General features: G+C 59.9%; 1 protein-coding gene across 23 annotated transcripts in view; it reads left to right on the top strand.

Moving 5' to 3' along the window:
- The window catches only part of CELF5 (CUGBP Elav-like family member 5), a 48,182-nt gene that overhangs the window by 22,326 nt on the left and 7,521 nt on the right, over positions 1–18,335 (top strand). For 8 of the 23 annotated variants that reach the window (XM_038567850.1, XM_038567833.1, XM_038567831.1 and 5 more), the window contains exons 3-10: positions 7,560–7,611; positions 9,381–9,509; positions 11,635–11,714; positions 13,752–13,898; positions 14,524–14,665; positions 14,761–14,907; positions 16,403–16,465; positions 16,847–16,930. In XM_038567850.1, the coding sequence (XP_038423778.1) occupies positions 7,560–7,611; positions 9,381–9,509; positions 11,635–11,714; positions 13,752–13,898; positions 14,524–14,665; positions 14,761–14,907; positions 16,403–16,465; positions 16,847–16,930 (844 nt within the window). The other 15 variants (XM_038567834.1, XM_038567832.1, XM_038567843.1 and 12 more) reach the window with 14 other exon arrangements.

The raw sequence follows: 18,335 nt of genomic DNA, 5'->3' as shown, positions 1-18,335 counted from the left end.
TCGTGAACCCCCCACCTCTCCAAAATAGCATCATTTCAGGGGCGGACGGTGTAGTTAGGGAGAGCCCACGTTCCTGTTTCCCTCGCGGGCGCCCGCCCCCCCCCCCCCCCCCCCGTGTGTGTCCTGCCTCCTCTCAGGCCACCTCTGGTTGGACGATCGGTTGTCACCAGAAATGCTCGATGTGCCTCTGCTCTTTGCCCTCCGTGACAGTGGCAGTCGGAAAACTAGGTTCTCACTCCCCGCTTGCTCGAAGCGTACTTAAAAGATTTCCCAAGCACCGCGTCACGAACCGGCTCTCGGATTCGGGTTTACACTTCCACGAATTATCATTAGACAAAATTTAAGCTTCTGTTCCTCGGCCACACAAGCCACATTTCAAGGTGTTTGATGGCCACACGTGGCCATATCGGGCAGTATTGTTCAAGAATGTTCCAGGCCGCGAGTCTGCAGACTCCTAAAGGAACCTAAAGGATCAGAGAGTAAATATTTGGGGCCTCATGGGCCATAGGGCCTCTGTTGCATCACAGAAAAGAGACCACAGACAATACTTAACTGAATGGGTGTGGCTGTGTATCAATAAAACTTTATTTACACAAAGAGACAGAGGCCCAGACTGCAGCTGGCAGATCCCTGTTTCAGACCATTGCTGTCCAGTAGAATTCTCTGCGGTGATGGAAATGTTCTGTCTCTTGCTGTCCCCTTTGGCAGCCACTAGCCTCTTGAGCCCCTGCAATGTGGCAAGTATGACTCTCAGGAGCAATTTCTTTTTTTTTTTTTTTTTAAGATTTTATTTATTTGTGAGACATACACACACACACACACACACACACACACACACAGAGGGGGGTGGGGGCAGAGACACAGGCAGAGGGAGAAGCAGGTTCCATGCAGGGAGCCTGATGTGGGACTCGATCCCAGGACTCCAGGGATCACACCCCGGGCTGAAGGCAGGTGCTAAGCCGCTGAGCCACCCAGGGATCCCACAATTTCTAATGTCACTCAGTCTCAACACGTTTACATGTAGACCTAGAAAACCCGCCACAGGTGGCTAGCGGCTACCACATGGAACAACTCTAACCCAGAATGTTCTAGATCAGGGGCTCAGCTACGATGTTAGACAGAATGTTCTAGACGGGGAGGGGGGGGTGTTACCTACTGTATTGGCAAGTTCAGACCTAGAAAATTCTGGTCTAGGAGGTAGCTACTGTTTGGGGTATAGCACAGATGTAGAATGTTCTGGTAGCTGTAGAAGGATCAGCTACCATGTTAGACAGTGCAGGCCTAGAATGTTCTAGACCCAAGAGCATGAGGCAGTGTCATCATATGTCTAGATTGTGGAGTTTGGGGGTCTCACTTGGATGATACCAGCTCACGGTTGGAGGGGGAGAGGGAAGAGTCTCCAGCAATACCCAGAAACCATCCCTATCATGTGCTCAAGCCTGTGCTGTCACTCTCCCGACTTTCAGGGTAACCAACCCCTGCTTCTCGTCACGTTCTTCGCCCTTGTGAATAGATCTCTAAGATATTGGGCGGCTTTCCCCGTCTTGCTTGTTACCTAGTATGAATGGAACCATGTTATATGTAGTCTTTACCATCTGTGTGGTTTTTTCCCCCATAATACGATGCTGAAGAGATTCGGTATCACCTGCTCCTGCTGGTGCCACGTGCCTGGGTGGCTGGGGCCTTTTCATCCCTGGGTAGTATTCCACGGCGCGAAGACGCAACGTATTTGTCCATTCTCCCGTCGGTGGACATTTGGGTTGTTCCCAGGCTTTTGCTGTCACCGGTAGAGATCCTTGTCCGCGCTTCGTTTCTGACGGACACGTGCCGGGTTTCCCCTGGGCGCGCACGCAGGAGTTCCCACCCGGAGTGTGTGCGCCTCCAGCTTGGGCAGCCGACACCCACCTGACGAGCCAGGGGGTTTGGCCGGCGGGCAAGCCTCCTGCCCGCGAGGGCGCCTGCAGAAGTGGCATCAGCACGCTCAGGGCCGCAGCAGGGGCCTCGTTCGCGGCTTGCAGGAAGAGCGACGGGGCTGCTGGGGTGGAAGGCACCCCCCTTGCCTGTCAGCCGCATCTGAGCACGGATGTCTGAGCCCCCTCCAGGCGACTCTGCCCAGCGACGGAGCAGCAGGAGCAGCAGCCGCACGAGGTTCGCCCCGTGCTGGCGGAGCCCACCCAGCGGGTACATGTGCCCGCACACGTGGGTGTTAGGGGCCACAGCACGGTCACGCTAGAGACCAAGACAGCCACCGTCTCTCCCGTCGCCGCGTGTGTGCGTGGGTGTTGGGGGAGACGGCGTGGAGCGGCCGCTCCTGTCTTTTTACCTCTCTGTACACCAGGAGGGGACTGAGCCGGGTCATTCGCTGGCTCCGCACTTCTCCCCCCCACCCCCAAGTCCAGAATGCTGCTTCTGAAGCAAGTTCCAGTTCCCATCTCAAGTGTGACAGCGGCGGCGTCCGTGGGGGATGCGGTTTAATCAAATCTCAGCATTCTGGAATAGGATCCTAAATTGAATAACAGAATCCCAGAATAGAACCCGGAATGGACCGCAGGACCCTGGAATCCACGCTGGGCAGATGCCTCCGATTGCAGCGGAGGCCCTTTGTGGGGCTGTCAAACCCCAGGATGAGGCTCCCGGAGATGGACCAGATCCGTGGGGACAGAGGGGAGCAGCGGTGGCGGGTCCGGCTCCTGTCTCTGAGAGGCCGTGCCATTCTAGGGGCACTATCCATTTCTTCCTGAAGGTCTTGAGGGGCAAAGGACATCCCAGACCTGATGGCCGCCCTGCTGTTCCTCTGAGCACCCTAGAAAAGGATAGGTTTGTCTGGCTGGCTTGGAGGGATCCCCCCCCCGCCACAGCCTGCTGCCGAAAACCCGTCCTGTGCACACAGGGGTTTCTGAAGTGCCCCCTCACAAGGCCCACTCCCACATGCCGTGACGTGGCTCAGAGCCAAGCCAAACCAGAGAACGCACTAGGGGCCCCAGGTGCCGAATGTCCGGTGGTTTGACCTTCCCAGGCCTCAGTTTCTTCACTTGTGAAATGGGGCCGCAGAAGGGCTTTGAGGATCCTGTGGGGTGACACGGGCCCATTGCTGAGCTCACAACAGGAGCTTGGCAAATCCATGCTGAATGATCGAATGAATGAATGAATGAACTGTCCCACGCAAGTCAAGCCTGCAGGACTCCGGGCCAGTCACGTTGTCTGTCCAAGTCTGCTTTCTCCCTCGGGATACGGGGATAGCGTGGACACAGCTGGGCACAAGCGCTTGTCACTCCCCGTGCAGGGCGCTGTCCCCAGCACGTCGTGCCCAGCTTGCTCTTGGCCCACAGGGACAGGGACTGGGGTTCCATAGGTCTCGTATCATGTCATTTCGGTTGTCGTTTGCGTACCTGGGCCCCTGCCCCCCCACCCCGGGAGCTCACCCAAGAGGGACACTGTGTCTGTTGGGGGATGTACCACAGTCAAAGTCGTGCCTCGGCAGAGCCCCTGAAGCAGATGGCCTTGGGGGGGACATCTTCAGGGGGAGGTGGCGTTGGAGGGGTGGGGTGTGGAGGGGTGAGTTCCAGCCAGTGGGTTCAGCAGTCCTGGAGTGGGGGGTGGGAGGAGGAGTGGGGAGGAATCCCAGGGTGTCACCCCCAGGGCAGTAGGGCCACAGCAGCACCTAGAGCAGGAGAGAGGCCTGGCCTGGGTGTTGGACAGAGGCCGGGCTGGGGCCGAGGGGCCGAGGGGAGGCTGGAACGGGCCTGGGCACACCTGGCCTTCGCCTCCTTATCACCTGGAAACAACCCAGAAACAACCCCGTCTTCTAAAGGCACAGCTTTGCATCTTCTAAAGGACCATTTGGGGGCCCCAGCCTGACAGCCAGGAACAGCTCCTGCGGTCCCCCCGCCACCCCCCGCACCCTCGCCACCCTCCGCACCCTCGCCGTTTCCCCGTCTGCAATATACGTGGGTCAGACATGAGGGACGCTGGTTTCTCAATGATGTGTGGCTTGGCTGAGGTGGCCCAGCAAAAGCTGGGGGGCGGGGGTGGGGGGCAGAGCAAGGCCTGGGGCTCAGCTATCTAATGTGTGCCCACCCCAAAGGCACAGACGTTCCCCCAGAGCCCTGGCCCATGGGACCGCTGGCTGGGTCCTAGAGGACCCTGGGGGAACCAGCAGGGGGTCGGGCCTCCGCCTCTGACTCTCTCCTCTCCCTTTGTGACCTGCCCATCTGTAAAATGAGAACGTTCCCATCTCGTAGAGTAGAGTCGTTTGGAGATTAAATGAGTCAGTGGATGTAGGCATCCCTCCAGCCTGAGAAACTGTCTCCCCCCACCCCAAACTCTTACTCATACTTCAAAACCCATTGCGGATTTTCCATCTTCAGGGAAGCCCCAGGATAGCCTTTGGCTCTTCACTGTTCTATGCTCCAGGGTCTCCCAGGCCTGGATCCCCACCCTCAGGTCCGGGAGCGGCTGTATCTGCCTCTGCCTCCCCTCCGGGGGCCTCCCTGGGGTCGCAAGATCACTCAGCGTGGGGCACACCGGGGAATGTTGCTGAATAAATGGAGGGAGGAAAGGAGGGGGCAGGGAAGGGACGATGGGGAGCCAGGGAAGGTGGAGGAGGGAGGGAGGACACTAGGCAGAGACCTCTCGGTGGGACAGATGGAGAGACGGAGCCGGAAGGAGGTGGGCAGAGCCAGATGGGCGGGCAGGGGCGACAGGAGGGGTGGGTGTGGGGAGACCCAGCTCCCCCCAGCTCCCCCCCAGCTCCCCTCCCCCCGGCACGCCTCCGCCCCTCCCGGCTCGGGCGGGCTCCGCCGGCAGGGCCCGGCCTCTGGCGGGCGGGCGGATCGGCAGCAGCGCCCGCCTGCCTGGGCGTCGGGCGCGGGGAGCGAGGCGCGGGCCGGTGCGCGTGCGGCGTGTGCGCGCCTGTGCGCCCGGGGCGGCCGGGCGGGCGGCGGCACGTGGAGGCCAGCCTGGCGCGCGTCTCCGGGCCGGTGGGTAAGGCGGGCCGCGGGTGCGGATGGCCAGGCCTCGGCGCCTCGGCTCCGGAGCGGGGGACGGGGAGGAGCGGCCCCGCAGCCTGGCTCCTCGGGTCCAGACGGGGACCCCTGCCCCGAGAGCCCCGCAGACCCGGGAGGGGGGAAGGGGGCCTCCCAGGGGACGCGGAGGGTCCCAGGCCCCGCAGCGGCGCGCGGGGGAGACGGGGCGCAGGTACCCAGGCCGCGAGAAGGGGGGGCGGGGGTGGAGGGTGCCGTGATGGGGACCAGGTTCCCTCCCCGTGGCCCCCCTCCCTCGCTCCCTCCTTCAGCTCATCCATCTCCAGAAGATTATATTTAAATATCTCTTTTGTGCAAGGCAGGAGCTGGGCTCGCCCCTAAGAGGCGGTTTCCATGGCAACAACAATTGCCAGCTTCCGTGTGGTGAATCAGCGTTGCCATGGCAACCCCATCCTCATCTGCCCAAGGTGCTGGGAGGAGGGAGGAGGTGAGGGCCAGCGGAGGCGGGGTGGGAGGGGTGGAGGCGAACGGGAGGCTGGGCTCAGGTGCCCCCACTCCCCCCGCCACCTCTCTTCACAACCACAGCCTCCCCGCTGCACCCCCAGCCCAGAAACTGGTCCCATCTGGTTAAAATAACCTTCCCTCCTGCCTCCAGCTAGCTGGGTGTGGTACCCAGGTGGAGAGGGCCCTGGGTGTGTGTGTGTGTGTGTGTGTGTGTGTGTGTGTGTGTGTGTGGCAGTGCGTGATGGGGGAAGGGAGACGTGGTTTGGCCTTTCCCAGGTGGTCAGGGTCCCTCTAGGGATGCTGCTGGGTGGCAGGAATTGGGGACACTGGAAGGCCTCTCTGCTTCCGGGGCTCCCGAGGCTGAGTTCAAATTGAGGCAGCCCATATGAACCTGGGAACAAACAGTCAGAATGGGGGGGCTCCTGGAAAAGAGGGTGCAGAAGGAGGGAGGGGGCTTGGATGGTGTGGGGTTGCTCAGAGCTGAGATAAGGTCTAAGACAAGGGGAGGAAGATTTAGGGAGAGGGGTCTCTACTCATGGGAGTGGGTAGAAAGGTCCTGACATGTGAAGTCTGCGAAGGCTTAGTGCCTCGACTCCCCCACCGTGACCTTGGGCACATCGTCTGGGCCTTGGTGTCACCATCTGTAAAGCCTGGTGAAAACCATGCCTCTCCCTGGAGCTTGCTGGGGACCTGCGCCGTGACTAGGAAGCTGACATCTGTCAAGCACCTGCTCTGCCTGGCCAGGGGGACGGTCTGACCTGGGAGGGGGTCCGGGCCTGGCGCTCATTCCAACCCCGGCCGGGACTAGAGGCACCAAGCGGCCCTCCTATGCTGCTGGGCATGAGCCACTTCCTTCTGGTCAGTTCGGTTCAGCAAGTTTCTCGGATTCTCCCTGCGTGGTGTGGGGAGAGCTGCCTGCTGTGAGGAAGCAAGACATAGACTCTTCCTGCCCTGAGGCAGAGGGAGGAAGGGACCCAGAAGGGTGGAAGGAAGGTGCCTGCATGGGGGCTTTGGAGGTGGGTTTTGAAGGATGAATAGGAGTTCACCAGGAGCCACCAGGCGTGGAGGATTCTATTCTCAGACCAGTGGAGAAGCAAATGCCACCCACTTCCCACATCCCTTGAGTTCATTCTCAAATATCCACATTAGCTCACACCATGGCTGGGTAAGTTTGGGGGAGGGGGGTTAGAGAAGGATTTCTGTCATTAGATGTCATTTCCAAAAAACAACAAAACCCTGTCATTTTCAGTGCTGGGGGTGGAGGATAGAAGTGTCCAGAACAATGAGTCCAGATTGAAAGCTGGCCCACTCAGGTATGACAGTCCTCCCGCCCAGGGCTCAGAGAGCAGAGAGTAGCTGCCTTGGTGTCACCCCAACCATTTTATCTGTGCGTGATTCCCTGGGTTAGGAAGCTCAAACCGGGCTCAGCCGGGTGGCTCTTCTGCGGGTCTCTCCCGGGGTCGTTCCTGCAGGGCTGGTCCGGATGAGCTGGGACAGGCCAGCCTCACCCCTCCGCGTGCGGTTTGTCAGTGGGGACTCTCGGTGCATGAGCTCTGTCCTCCCGCCTTGCCTGGGCTCATCACCTGACCACGTCAGGGTCCCCAAAACGGAAGTCTCTGGAGGCCAGAGCTTGGAACCACTGTCCTTCCACCACATTCCACTGGCCAGAGCAAGTCACACCAAGGCCCAGATGCAGAAGGGTGGGGAAATAGACTCCAGTTTTTGACGAGAGAAACTGCAAAGTCACATCACATCCGGGGACTAGCGGGGTCAGGCATCTTTGCAAGAGCCTCTACTGCCCTTGGGCAGGCAAGGAGGCCTCTTCCTACAGCAAGAAATGGCGTTACTGGATTTTGAAGGTAAAGTAAGAGTTTTGCAGAGGGCAGTGAGCGAAACCCTGTCAGTGGGACCACGTGTCACTTGTCTGACTGGTTTGCTGCTGCAAGTTTGGTGGGATGCTGAGCCTTGGGGCGGTGGGCAGGGTGCCTGCCAGAGCTCAGGTGAAGCCCGCACCCATGGTGCCCCCCACCCCCACCGCCAGCTTTGACGTCCTCCTCCCCTCTCACTCCACAGATGGCGCGGCCGATCCAGGTGAAGCCGGCGGACAGCGAAAGCCGCGGAGGTAGTTGTCATCTCTCCGTGGCCACCAGGCTGGGTGTGGGGGGGAGGCAGGAGAATGGGTGGGGGAAGGAAGGGAATCCCCCATCAGAAGGACGTAGCAGTCACCTATCTGCTCACACCTCTCATGGTGGTGGCAAAGGGGCAGGGGAGCAGGGGCGCTGTGTCCCCTCTTCCAAATCACAGTGCCACAGGCCCAGGATTGGGGGGGGGGGTCTGGCTAGGTCCAGCTGCTTGGCCCTAGAGCTTGAAATGCACCACTCCCCCTAGGATGCAATGTTGGGGGGGTCTTCTGACGCAGAGGGGATTGCTTTCAGCACCCACGTTTGTGCGTATGTGAGCATACGTTCCTTGGCACGCCTGTGTACAGATGTGCGTGAGCACACGCACATGTGCATGTGTGTTTCCGGGGCTTACACCCTGGGGATCCCTGCCTGGCCTGTGCGTGAACGCATGGGCCTGTGGATGTGTGTGTGTGCGAGCGTGTGTGCTTGACTGTAGTTCCAGGCTGGGCGTGTGGGTATGCAGGCTGGAGGCCTGGCGTCTGCATAGGTCTGGACCGTGTTGGGGACGTGACCATGGGGGAGGGGATGCTCGGCTGTCCCCCATCGGCTGTCCCCCAGGCTAGTCATTCTTGGAGATTTTCCTACCTCCTCCCCATTTCTGGTGGACTGGGGTCTGGGAGGTGGCGTGTGGGGCAGCGCTGTTGGGACGTGTGTGTGTGTGTGTGTGTGTGTGTGTGTGTGTGTGTAGGACCTGGTACGGCCCATCTGGGATGGGACCTTGTTCACGCTCTCCCACCAGCTGCTAGTGTAGGTCACGGATTAGAGGGGGGTGGTCTGCAGACTCCATCTCTAAGGCTTCTCTGTCTCTATAATGCTCCCTCCTCTCCTCCCCCTTGCTCTTCTGTCTCTCTCTGTGTCTCACCTTCTCTCTCTCCCTCTCACTCCATCCCTCTTTCTCTCTTATCTTTTTCTCTCCTTTCTCTCTGGTCCTCTCGTGCTCCTCTTTATGTGTCTCTCTGTCTCTTACTGTCTCTCTTTGCCTTCTCTGTCTCTGCTTCTCTCTGTCTCTCCTCTCTCACCTGTCTCTTTCCCTCACTCTCTGTTTCTCTGCTTCTGCGTCCTTCCCTTCCGTCCCCGTGAGTGACAGCTGCCAGAGAACCCGTTTCCATAGTAACCCAGCTCAGCATCCCTGGGAGCGGCTGCTGCCCTGGTCCGGATTACAGGGGAGGGAGCGGGACTCTGGTGCCCCTTGCCGGAGAGGCTGGCCCAGCCGGGCCTCCAGCCAGAGCCCCCCACCCCAGCGCCACCAGATGGGGGCTCAGGCTTCCCGGGCACCTGGTCCTGTGCGCACACGTGCCCGCACTCACTCAGCAGACACTGTGCCTGGCTCCTGTCGAGCGCTCACCCCGACTGGGAAATCTAGATGACAGACAGACAGACAGACAGCCATGCAGTTCGTAGCTAGAGGTCCTCGGAGGGCAAGGAGAGAGGCACCTCGGCCCGGAGGGTGGGAGCAGGGACGCGGAGGCCCCAAGACTGAAGGGAGGACGTTCCCGGAGGTGGGCACTGCGCGAGCAAGCGCTTGGAGAGGAGCCGCGCGCGGCACGTGGGAGGATGGAGAGAGCGGGGCCGCGCGGCGGGTCCTCCCACGCGCAGGCAGGGCAGGGGCCGGCAGTGCTCCCCCCACGCCCGGCTGCCGCGGCTCCGTTGGAGGGACCGAGAAATTCCCGGAGACCAGGACGCGGCTGAGGGGGGGTGTCTCCGCCCACAGGAGACCGGAAGCTGTTCGTGGGGATGCTGAACAAGCAGCAGTCAGAGGAGGACGTGCTGCGGCTCTTCCAGCCCTTTGGGGTCATCGACGAGTGCACCGTGCTGCGCGGGCCTGACGGCAGCAGCAAAGGTGACCGGCGGGGCGGGGACTGGAGGGGACGGGGGCTGGGGCGCGGAGCTGGGCGTCTGCGGGGATGGGCCCAGGCTGGGCGACGGGGGCGGGGCTGGCTCCTGGAGGGGCGGGGCGGGCACGTGAGAGGGCGGGGCTGGCTCCTGGGGGCGGGGCTGGCTCCTGGAGGGGCGGGCCGGGCACGTGAGAGGGCGGGGCTGGCTCCTGGAGGGGCGGGGCTGGCTCCTGGGGGCGGGGCTGGCTCCTGGGGGCGGGGCTGGCACGTGAGGGGCGGGGCTGGCTCCTGGGGGCGGGCACGTGAGAGGGCGGGGCTGGCTCCTGGGGGCGGGCACGTGAGTGGGTGGGGTTGGCCCCCGGGGGCGGGGCTGCTGCTTGAGAAGGCAGGACTGTCTCCAGGGGGCGGGGCCAGAGCCATGGGAGGAGGGCGGGGTTGGCTCCTGGGGGCGGGGCCACGCACTTGAGAAGGCGGGACTGGCTTCAGGGGCGGGGACAGACGTTCGAGGGGGCGGGGCTAGCTCCTGGGGGCGGGGCCGGGCCGTGAGAGGGCGGGGTTGCCCTGGGGGCGGGGCGGTGTGGGCAGAGACAGCCTGGTCCCACCTGCTCCCACCTGGTCCCACCTGCATACCCAGTCTGTGGCGTCGTCTGTACCTCCCTGAGCCTGTGTGACAGTTTCCCGTGGACCCTCTGCCTTATCCTGGCTGATCGTGTAGGAAAGACTTGAGCTGCTTCCCTGTCCACCTACGTCTCGGTCTCTTTTTCTCCCTGAGTGTCTAAATGACTCTTTCGGTGTGGGTCTTCATGTGTCTGGTGGTTTTTGTCTGCTACGTTTTTGGGTTCATCTGTCAGGCACCAACTCTCGCCCTACCTGTGCTACTTTTTATCGTCTAGGATTGAATGAATCCCATGGTCCTTATTTGCTTGGCTCTCTCTTTTTTAAAATTATCTTCATTTTAAAATTTTTTAAGTGTTTTTTTAAAGTTTATCATCTCTACACCCGGTGTGGGGCTCAAACTCACGACCCTGAGATCAAGAGTCACAGGCTCAGGCAGCCCTGGTGGCTCAGCGGTTTAGCACCACCTTCAGTCCAGGGTGTGATCCTGGAGACCCAAGTCCCACGTCTGGCTCCCTACATGGAGCCCGCTTCTCCCTCTGCCTGTGCCTCTGCCTCTCTCTTCGCTCTCTCTGAATGAATGAATAAATAAATCTTAAAAAAAAAATCACAGACTCTACCCATGGAGCCAGCCCGGCGCCCTTCTTTTTTTTAATTGTTATTTACGTACTGTAAAATTCACCTTTTCCAAGTGTACAGAGAAATGCTTTTCAGTATATTCAAAAAATGCAACCGTTGCCACTCTCTAGTTGCATTTGTCCCACCTGCCTGGCTCTCCCATAGTACTCTGCCTGTCTGGAACTATGTCTAGTAGTCTCTCCTTATGATTGTGTGTCTGAATTTGCCTGTGTCTGCTGGTCCCTGGCCGTCTGTCTGCCTGATTTCTGATTTCTTCCTGTGTGACTGTTCATTTGGGTCTGACCTGTTTGCTTTTTTTGTTTGTTTGTTTGTTTTTTGTTTGTTTTTTTGTCCCGGTCTCTCTGACTCTGGTCACACGGGCATATCTGTCCGGGTGTGAATGTATCCATGCCTGAGTGTGCCCACAGGACTGTATCTCTGCACCTGTGTCAGAACATTTGTCACCTTCTCTCTGCATATCTGATTACAACTCTGGATCTCGTGGCATCCAGTGGCTGATGGGTGTTCTTAAGCCTGTGCCCTTCACTCCTTCTGGTGGGCAGGACCTGCCTCCCCGACTGCGCACCACCTCACTGTGTCTGTCCGACTGTGTGTGTGACAACTAGCTGTAGCTGGCTGGTTTCTGAGTGAAAGGACGGCCAACTGGCCGATGTTGTACTCTGCGGCTGGCTGCATGCTTGTCTTATTGCCTGATCCTTTACTGTCCAGCTGTCTATCTCAACAGATGACTGTTGTCTCTCTGTTCTGACTGTCTGACCTGGCTGCCTATGTCTGACACTGACCAGCCATCCAGGGCTCCCTGTCCCCTCCCCAGTGGCCCCTGCCCACCCGGAAAGGCCCTGTTGCCCCTCACGCATTCTCCTTCTCTTGGGGCAGGCTGTGCCTTTGTGAAGTTCTCCTCGCACACCGAGGCCCAGGCGGCCATCCATGCCCTGCATGGCAGCCAGACCATGCCGGTGAGTAGGAACTGCCCTGGGTCGTGGTGGTGGGTATGGGGACGGGGCCAGGGAAAAGGGACAAAGCCTCTCCCTACCGTTCCAGCCACCCTGTAGCCTCTGGCTATTCATCAGCAAGGCACAGGTGGAGAAAGAGGTGCAGTCTCTCACGGTGGTGTGGGTGGGCGTACGCATGTGAGTGTGCGATCGTGCATGTGTGCTGTGAATCAGTGTTTGTGTGAGCATGCAAGTAATTCTGCAGGGGTGTGCATGGATGTACTGCCGGTGTGTGGCTGCATGTGTGTGTGGTTGTGTGTGGACTAGCATGTGTGTGTCTATGTCTGTGTGTGTATTTAAGAGAAAATGTATGTGAGTGCATATGTGTGTGGTTGTTAGTAGGTGATTGTTAATGTGTAGTATGAGGTGCATGTGTGTTAATATGTATGGATAAGTGTGTGTGCTAGTGTACGTGTTTTTGTGTATGAGTGCACGTGTGTAAGTGTGTTGAAAGTGCGCTTGTGTAAGTGGGTTTTGCAGTATGTATGTAGGTGTGTGCACATGTGTGTTTATACATGTGTGTACTGAGTGCACGTGTATGTGTGGGTCTGCCTGGACGATGGGGGGAATGAGTGCATTGTGCATCTGTAGGTATATGTGAGGGCAAGTGTTTGTGGATGGGTGAGCACTTGTGTGTGAATATGTGTGGATGTGATTGCATGTGTGATTGTGTGCATCTGAATGTATTGTGTGAATGCATGTGTGCAACCATGTGTGATATGCATGGTGAGTGTAAATATGTGCACATATTTGTGCGTGTGTTCATTATGTGAGTGTGTAAGTTTGTGTGTGTGGTGTGTGTGCAAATGGACATGAGCATGCACAGGGAGTATGCATGTGTATGTGAGTGTGAGCATGCATAATGTGTGTACGTGTGTGAGTGTATGAACATGTATGGTGTGTGCGTGGCACTTGTGGTGTGTGTATTTATGTCTTCAGCTGCATCAGTCTGTGAGCATGCATGGGAAGTATGTGTGTGACTGTATGACCATGTGTGTGCATAAGTGTGCACGTGTGTGGTGAATGTGTATGAGTGGGTGTGTGTGTGTGAGCATATAAGAGGGCATCCTAGAGGGGCGAGACCCATAGCCAGCAAGGGGACGTGGAGCGTGGGGAACGACAACAAGGATGGGGGTGGGAGGGGGTGGCCCCAGAGGAGTGGGGGACATGGCTGGAGGGGCTGCAGTCCACGGCCTGGGAGCACGGGGCTCCTAGGGTGATGAGGGGCCACGAAGGTTTGGCCAGGCCGGTTGGAAGTGTCCCCTGGGCCAGAGCGGGGATGGGCGGGGGGCAGGCCTGGGGCGGTGAGAGGCTGGGGACGACCAGCCAGGCACTGAGAGCGGCCCTGCCCTCTAGCAGGCGATGCCAGGAGCCACCGTCCCTGTACATAAATGTCCAAATTTGCCACAGGCCTTAGAGAACCAGCTCCCCTCTCAGCTGTTCTCAAAAATGGGTGTGAGGAGCGGGGCAGCGGGGAGCGCCGTTGCTCTCTGGGCATCGGGCGTAGCTTGCAGTCCTCGGAGGGGCAGGTTCAGCTCAACAGGAGGTCAGGCTTTCTCCTGCACCGAGCGGACCGGCGGGTGCGTCAGGGAGTGAGCTCTCCATCAAAGGGGGCATGTCCCCTCTCTGACGGTTGGGGTCTCACCTGTCCTCAGGGGTGAGCGACGGTCATAGGGGCCTCCTCCACTTGGGTCCCCATCGCTCCTCCCAAGCAGTTGGATTCTCGGTTTTTGAGAGTGTGGCCGATAGTCAGGGTCCCCTCCATGCCCCAGACACAGCCCCACCCGCGCACACAGGCGGCTGCACCGTCAAGCCGCAAGGCCCGGGATGCTGACCTCTGAGCTGTTCTCGCTGGGACACGCGTGTCCTGCAGCTCCAGGCCCGTGGGCAGGACTGGCAGCTGCTGGCATCACCGCTCACCCAAGGGCCGGAGCTGACGTGGTCCCGGGAACCCCGGAGTCCTGGCTACCTCCCTCCTTTCCCTCGTGCTTGCCGCTGTAGGGTGCCTCCTCCAGCCTGGTGGTCAAGTTTGCCGACACGGACAAGGAGCGAACACTGCGGCGCATGCAGCAGATGGTGGGCCAGCTGGGCATCCTGACGCCATCCCTCACCCTGCCCTTCAGCCCCTACAGTGCCTACGCCCAGGCTGTGAGTGACCCCAGCAGATGCACTTCTGTCTCCAGCGGGGCCCCCGACACCACTCTGGGGGTCCGGCTCAGTCTGCTTGTGCGCTCTCTCTCCGTCTCTGCTCTGTTGGGGGTTCAGTGCCTCTCTGCTTGTCTTTCGGCCTCTCGCCCAGTCTCTCTGACTCACGGTCCTATCCTGGTCTTGGGTGACTCCCTAGATCCAGGCTGGTTCCTGAGCACCCCCACCCCAGCTCAGCCCCAGCTGAACCCCAACTCTGGACCACATGACCCCATGCTTAGCCCCTAAATCTAGGCTGGGTCTCAAACCCCAAAGAAGCCTCTAAATCCAGGCTGACTCTGACTGGGACCCAACCAACCCTGGTTGAGTTTAATGTTGGCTGATCCATGCTCCCAGACCAAGTCCAAATTCCTGACTCAGCCCTCATCTCAAGGCTTGGCCCTGATCCGAAACTGATCCTTGATCCCAATTCCTAACTGAGCCCTGACCTCAGCCTGTGCCAAGATAGCCAGGCTGACCTCCTCCACCCTCCAGTTACTTGAGGGCTGGGCCTCCCTCCCGCTGTGAGTCATGACCTCAGGGCAGGTGCCACCCCTATTGTGCACGCTGACTCCCTTTCCACCCCCAGCTCATGCAGCAGCAGACAACGGTCCTGTCCACGTCGGGCAGCTACCTGAGCCCTGGCGTGGCCTTCTCACCCTGCCACATCCAGCAGATTGGCGCCGTCAGCCTTAACGGGCTGCCTGCCACGCCCATCGCCCCCGCCTCTGGTGAGAGTCCGCCAGGGGCCTAAGGATGGGTGGGCAGGGCAGGGCCAGGGCCAGGGCCAGGCTCAGGCTCCTCATGATGCTCCTCTGTCCTGCAGGACTGCACTCACCCCCGCTGCTTGGCACCACTGCCGTGCCTGGGCTCGTGGCTCCCATCACCAATGGCTTTGCAGGTGTCGTGCCCTTCCCTGGGGGGCACCCCGCCCTAGAGACCGTATATGCCAATGGCCTTGTGCCCTACCCAGGTAATTAAATGGTCCCCTGGGACCTAGGAAAGGGGGTAGGACAGGGAGTTCCTGTGCCATAGTGGGACACAGAGGGACACAGGAAATCTCAGCTGACTAGACGTGAGCCGTGGGCATACAGAAAGAGGCTGTAGCAGGGCGGTTAAACATGGGAACTTTCTATGCAGACATTTCTGAGTTCAAATTCCAGTTCGGGGGCCCTGGGTGGTTTGTGTGAATCTCTGGGCCTCGGTTTCCACACCTGGGACATGGGGCAGATGACATCAGTCATCTCATGAGGTTGCATTGACAATGAAATTAGCATGTAAAGTGCTTAACACATCACCTGTACCAAGAACAGCAGGGTCAGTCTTCACTGTGAATCGTCCCTATTTAGGAAGACATATTCATACCCATACCCATACCCATATTCATACCCATACCCATATTCATTCACGTATGCATCCATTCAGTATTAGGCACCGAGTCAGGCTGGGCCCTGCCCTTGTGAAGCAGAGGCCCCACCTTTCCCTGCCCTACACCGCGATTCCCAGGCAAGCATCCTCCAACGCCGTGCTTCAGTGAAGTAAGCCATCCGCGTTTCCACCATTGAGGAGAATTTATTTTTATTTTGAAATGAGTGGAGCTCACTGGGAGTTTCAAAAATAGTACAGAGAGGTCCTGGTCCCTTCAGCCCAGCCACCCCCCACCCATGCCAACATCTTACATAACCTGAGCACATGGTCGAAACCGGGAAACACACTGGTACAGTCCAGTGAACTCAGCGAGAGCTGGAGACCTTATCCACACGGCACCACGTTCTGTGTGCACTCGTGTGGGTGGGTGGGCAGGGTGGGGGTCTGTGCCATTTCATCACAGGCATAGATTTGTGCAACCACCACCACCATAATCAAGACACAGAACTGCTCCATCTCCGCAGTGATCCGTTCATGTGACCCCTGCATGGTCACCCCCACCCACACCCCATCCTCTAGCAACCACTCTCGATTCAGAATCTTTTGGCTAAATCCCCACCACCACCACCACCACCACCACGCACCAGCTCCAGTGGTCTGGACAACCTCCCCTCCCCTTACTTCCCCCCCTGGGAGCAGGTGGGAGGACACAGCCCTGTGGGGGATCCACGGGGTGTCTGATGAGTGAGGCAGGGGGTGGGAGAGAGAGAAACGGCGGGTGTGGGGGATAATCAGGAGCAGAGGCCTTAAGTCCTGGAGAACAGTGCAGGGGTCCATATGGGGGTGCTGGTCTCACCTCTCTGGAGTCCTCTTCGACTTGTGCCGCTGCCGATCCGAGGGGCCCTGTGCCAGCTGCTTCATCTCTCTCAGCCTCTGTTTTCCCACCTGTAAAATGGGGACCCTACCTGTAAAACGTTTATGCAGAGGTGAAGCTGGGGCGGGGTGGATGTCTATTGCTCTCCTTCCGGGCTCCTAAAGCTCGGGGCGGACGGAAGACTTCTCGTGCCCCCGTCCCACTCAGCCCTCTGTCTGCCCCGCAGCTCAGAGCCCGACCGTGGCCGAGACCCTCCATCCCGCCTTCTCCGGAGTCCAGCAGTACACAGGTACGCGGGCAGTCGGGCCGGGGCGGGTCGCGGGCGGGGCCCCGCCCCCTCGGCTCCGGCGGCCTCCCTAGGCCAGCCCCGCCCCTAGCCCCGCCCCTAGCCCCGCCCCCGCAGCATCTGGTCCCGCCCCGTTTCTGTCCGAACCCCGCCCTCAGGCAGGCTCCGCCCCTCGAGCTCTGGCCCCGCCCACTCCGGCGGGCACTCGTGTCATTGGCCCCTCCTTCAGCCCCGCCCCCGGCCGCGGCCACGCCCCCGGTGGCTGGCGTTGGCCCCGCCCCCTCCCGTGGGCACGCCCTCCGCCGCGGCAGCCCCGCCCCCCGCCCCGGGGCGCCCGCCGGCCTCACGCCCGCCTCCGCCGTGTCTCGCTCCCGGTCTCCGCAGCCATGTACCCCACCGCGGCCATCACGCCCATCGCGCACAGCGTCCCCCAGCCGCCGCCCCTCCTGCAGCAGCAGCAGCGAGAAGGTGAGGGGGCCGCGACCTCCCCTGGGCGCCAGCCCCGCCCTCTGACCGCCCCCCTCCACCTCCAGGACCCCCCCACCCCCTCCTCCCAGCCCGGCATGGCAGGGAGCGCGACCCCGGAGAACCGCGGCCTGGAGCGCCGCCTGCTGGCCGGACAGACCTGGGTTCGAGTTCTGGGGCTTGGGGGGAGCTGAACCCGGAGAGCAGAGCGGGGAACCCTAGGAGAGCGGTGACCCCACCACGGCCAGCCGCCCTCTGCAGGACCGGCTGATTCCCTGGATTTTTGGAAAGAACGCTCGTTTTGAGGTCGGGAGGTGGAGGGGCCATGAGATGTCTCGGGTAAACTGAGGCCTCCCCAGCAAAGTGGAAGGAGGGAGGAGTTAAGATTCTGGAATCAGACAACTCGAGTCCAGGTCCACCCAGTTCTGACTGTGTAAGGAAAGCACTTCACTGCCCTGTGCCTCAGTTTTCTCCTCTGCGACAGGAGCGACCATCTGTGTCAAGAGGTGTCCCTGGGAAGGAAGCAGGGCCGGTGGGACCCGTGGTGCGGCTCAGCACCCAGCAAGGCCCCTTCCCTTGCCGGTCCAGCCAGTGGGGGTGGGGGAGAGGTGACCCACTAGAGAAGCCCCAGATCACCCCATGGCCAGGGGAGCTCCGCAGATGGCCTGGCACCAAGACCAAGTCCTTGGGGCCCCATTTCTCCCTTGCCCTTGGCCTGTGGAAGGGGCTGGGGGGACACTGCCAGGGTGCAGGAGCTGAGCTTTGGAGGCGAGCCCTAGGCTGAGGGGTCCCCAGCCCTGCCAACCAGATGCTACCCTGTTCCCCGTCAGATTTTACCATCTCCAGGATGCTCTGTGGTTAAAGTCACAGACAGCGGACATAAGGATTCGGCAGTGCCAGCAGCTCCAGTGTGACTTTTGGTGACCTCCCAACACCCCCTGTACCTCCCACCCAGGGCCGGCCAGTGGGAGCTTCAGAGAGGGCCCAGCCGCCTCGGGTCACTCGGACCTGGGTGTCTCCCTTCCCGGTCCCTTCTCCAGCTTCCCCCAACCTGGGCTGGGGACGTTATAGCACTGCTGTAACTCGAGACGTGCGTTCTGGGGAGTTCTGGAGAGTCACCACGGCATGCAGAACCGCGCAGTACCAGACTCCTGCTTGCATGGGGTCAGGATGCACCATTCCAAACCTTTGTCCGTGACACGTCAGAGCAAAACAAAACGAAAGACAGAACCCTAATAAAAACGGTAGCACAATGTCACGCATGTGAGCAGGTCCAAAAAAACCCACAATGACCTGACCCTTTATCCTGGAAGAGGGCTCAGGTCTGCGCGTGGAGGTGGCACTGATGGAAAGGGTTGCAGCTGTGGGTCAGTGAAGAGGCTTGTCTGAAGTCAGACGGGGAGTCGTG

This window comes from Canis lupus, chromosome 20 (assembly GCF_011100685.1).
Source record: "Canis lupus familiaris isolate Mischka breed German Shepherd chromosome 20, alternate assembly UU_Cfam_GSD_1.0, whole genome shotgun sequence".
Taxonomy (NCBI): Eukaryota; Metazoa; Chordata; class Mammalia; order Carnivora; family Canidae; genus Canis; species Canis lupus.
The sequence above is the reverse complement of the archived record's forward strand: the minus strand, read 5'-3'. Positions and strand labels throughout refer to the sequence as shown.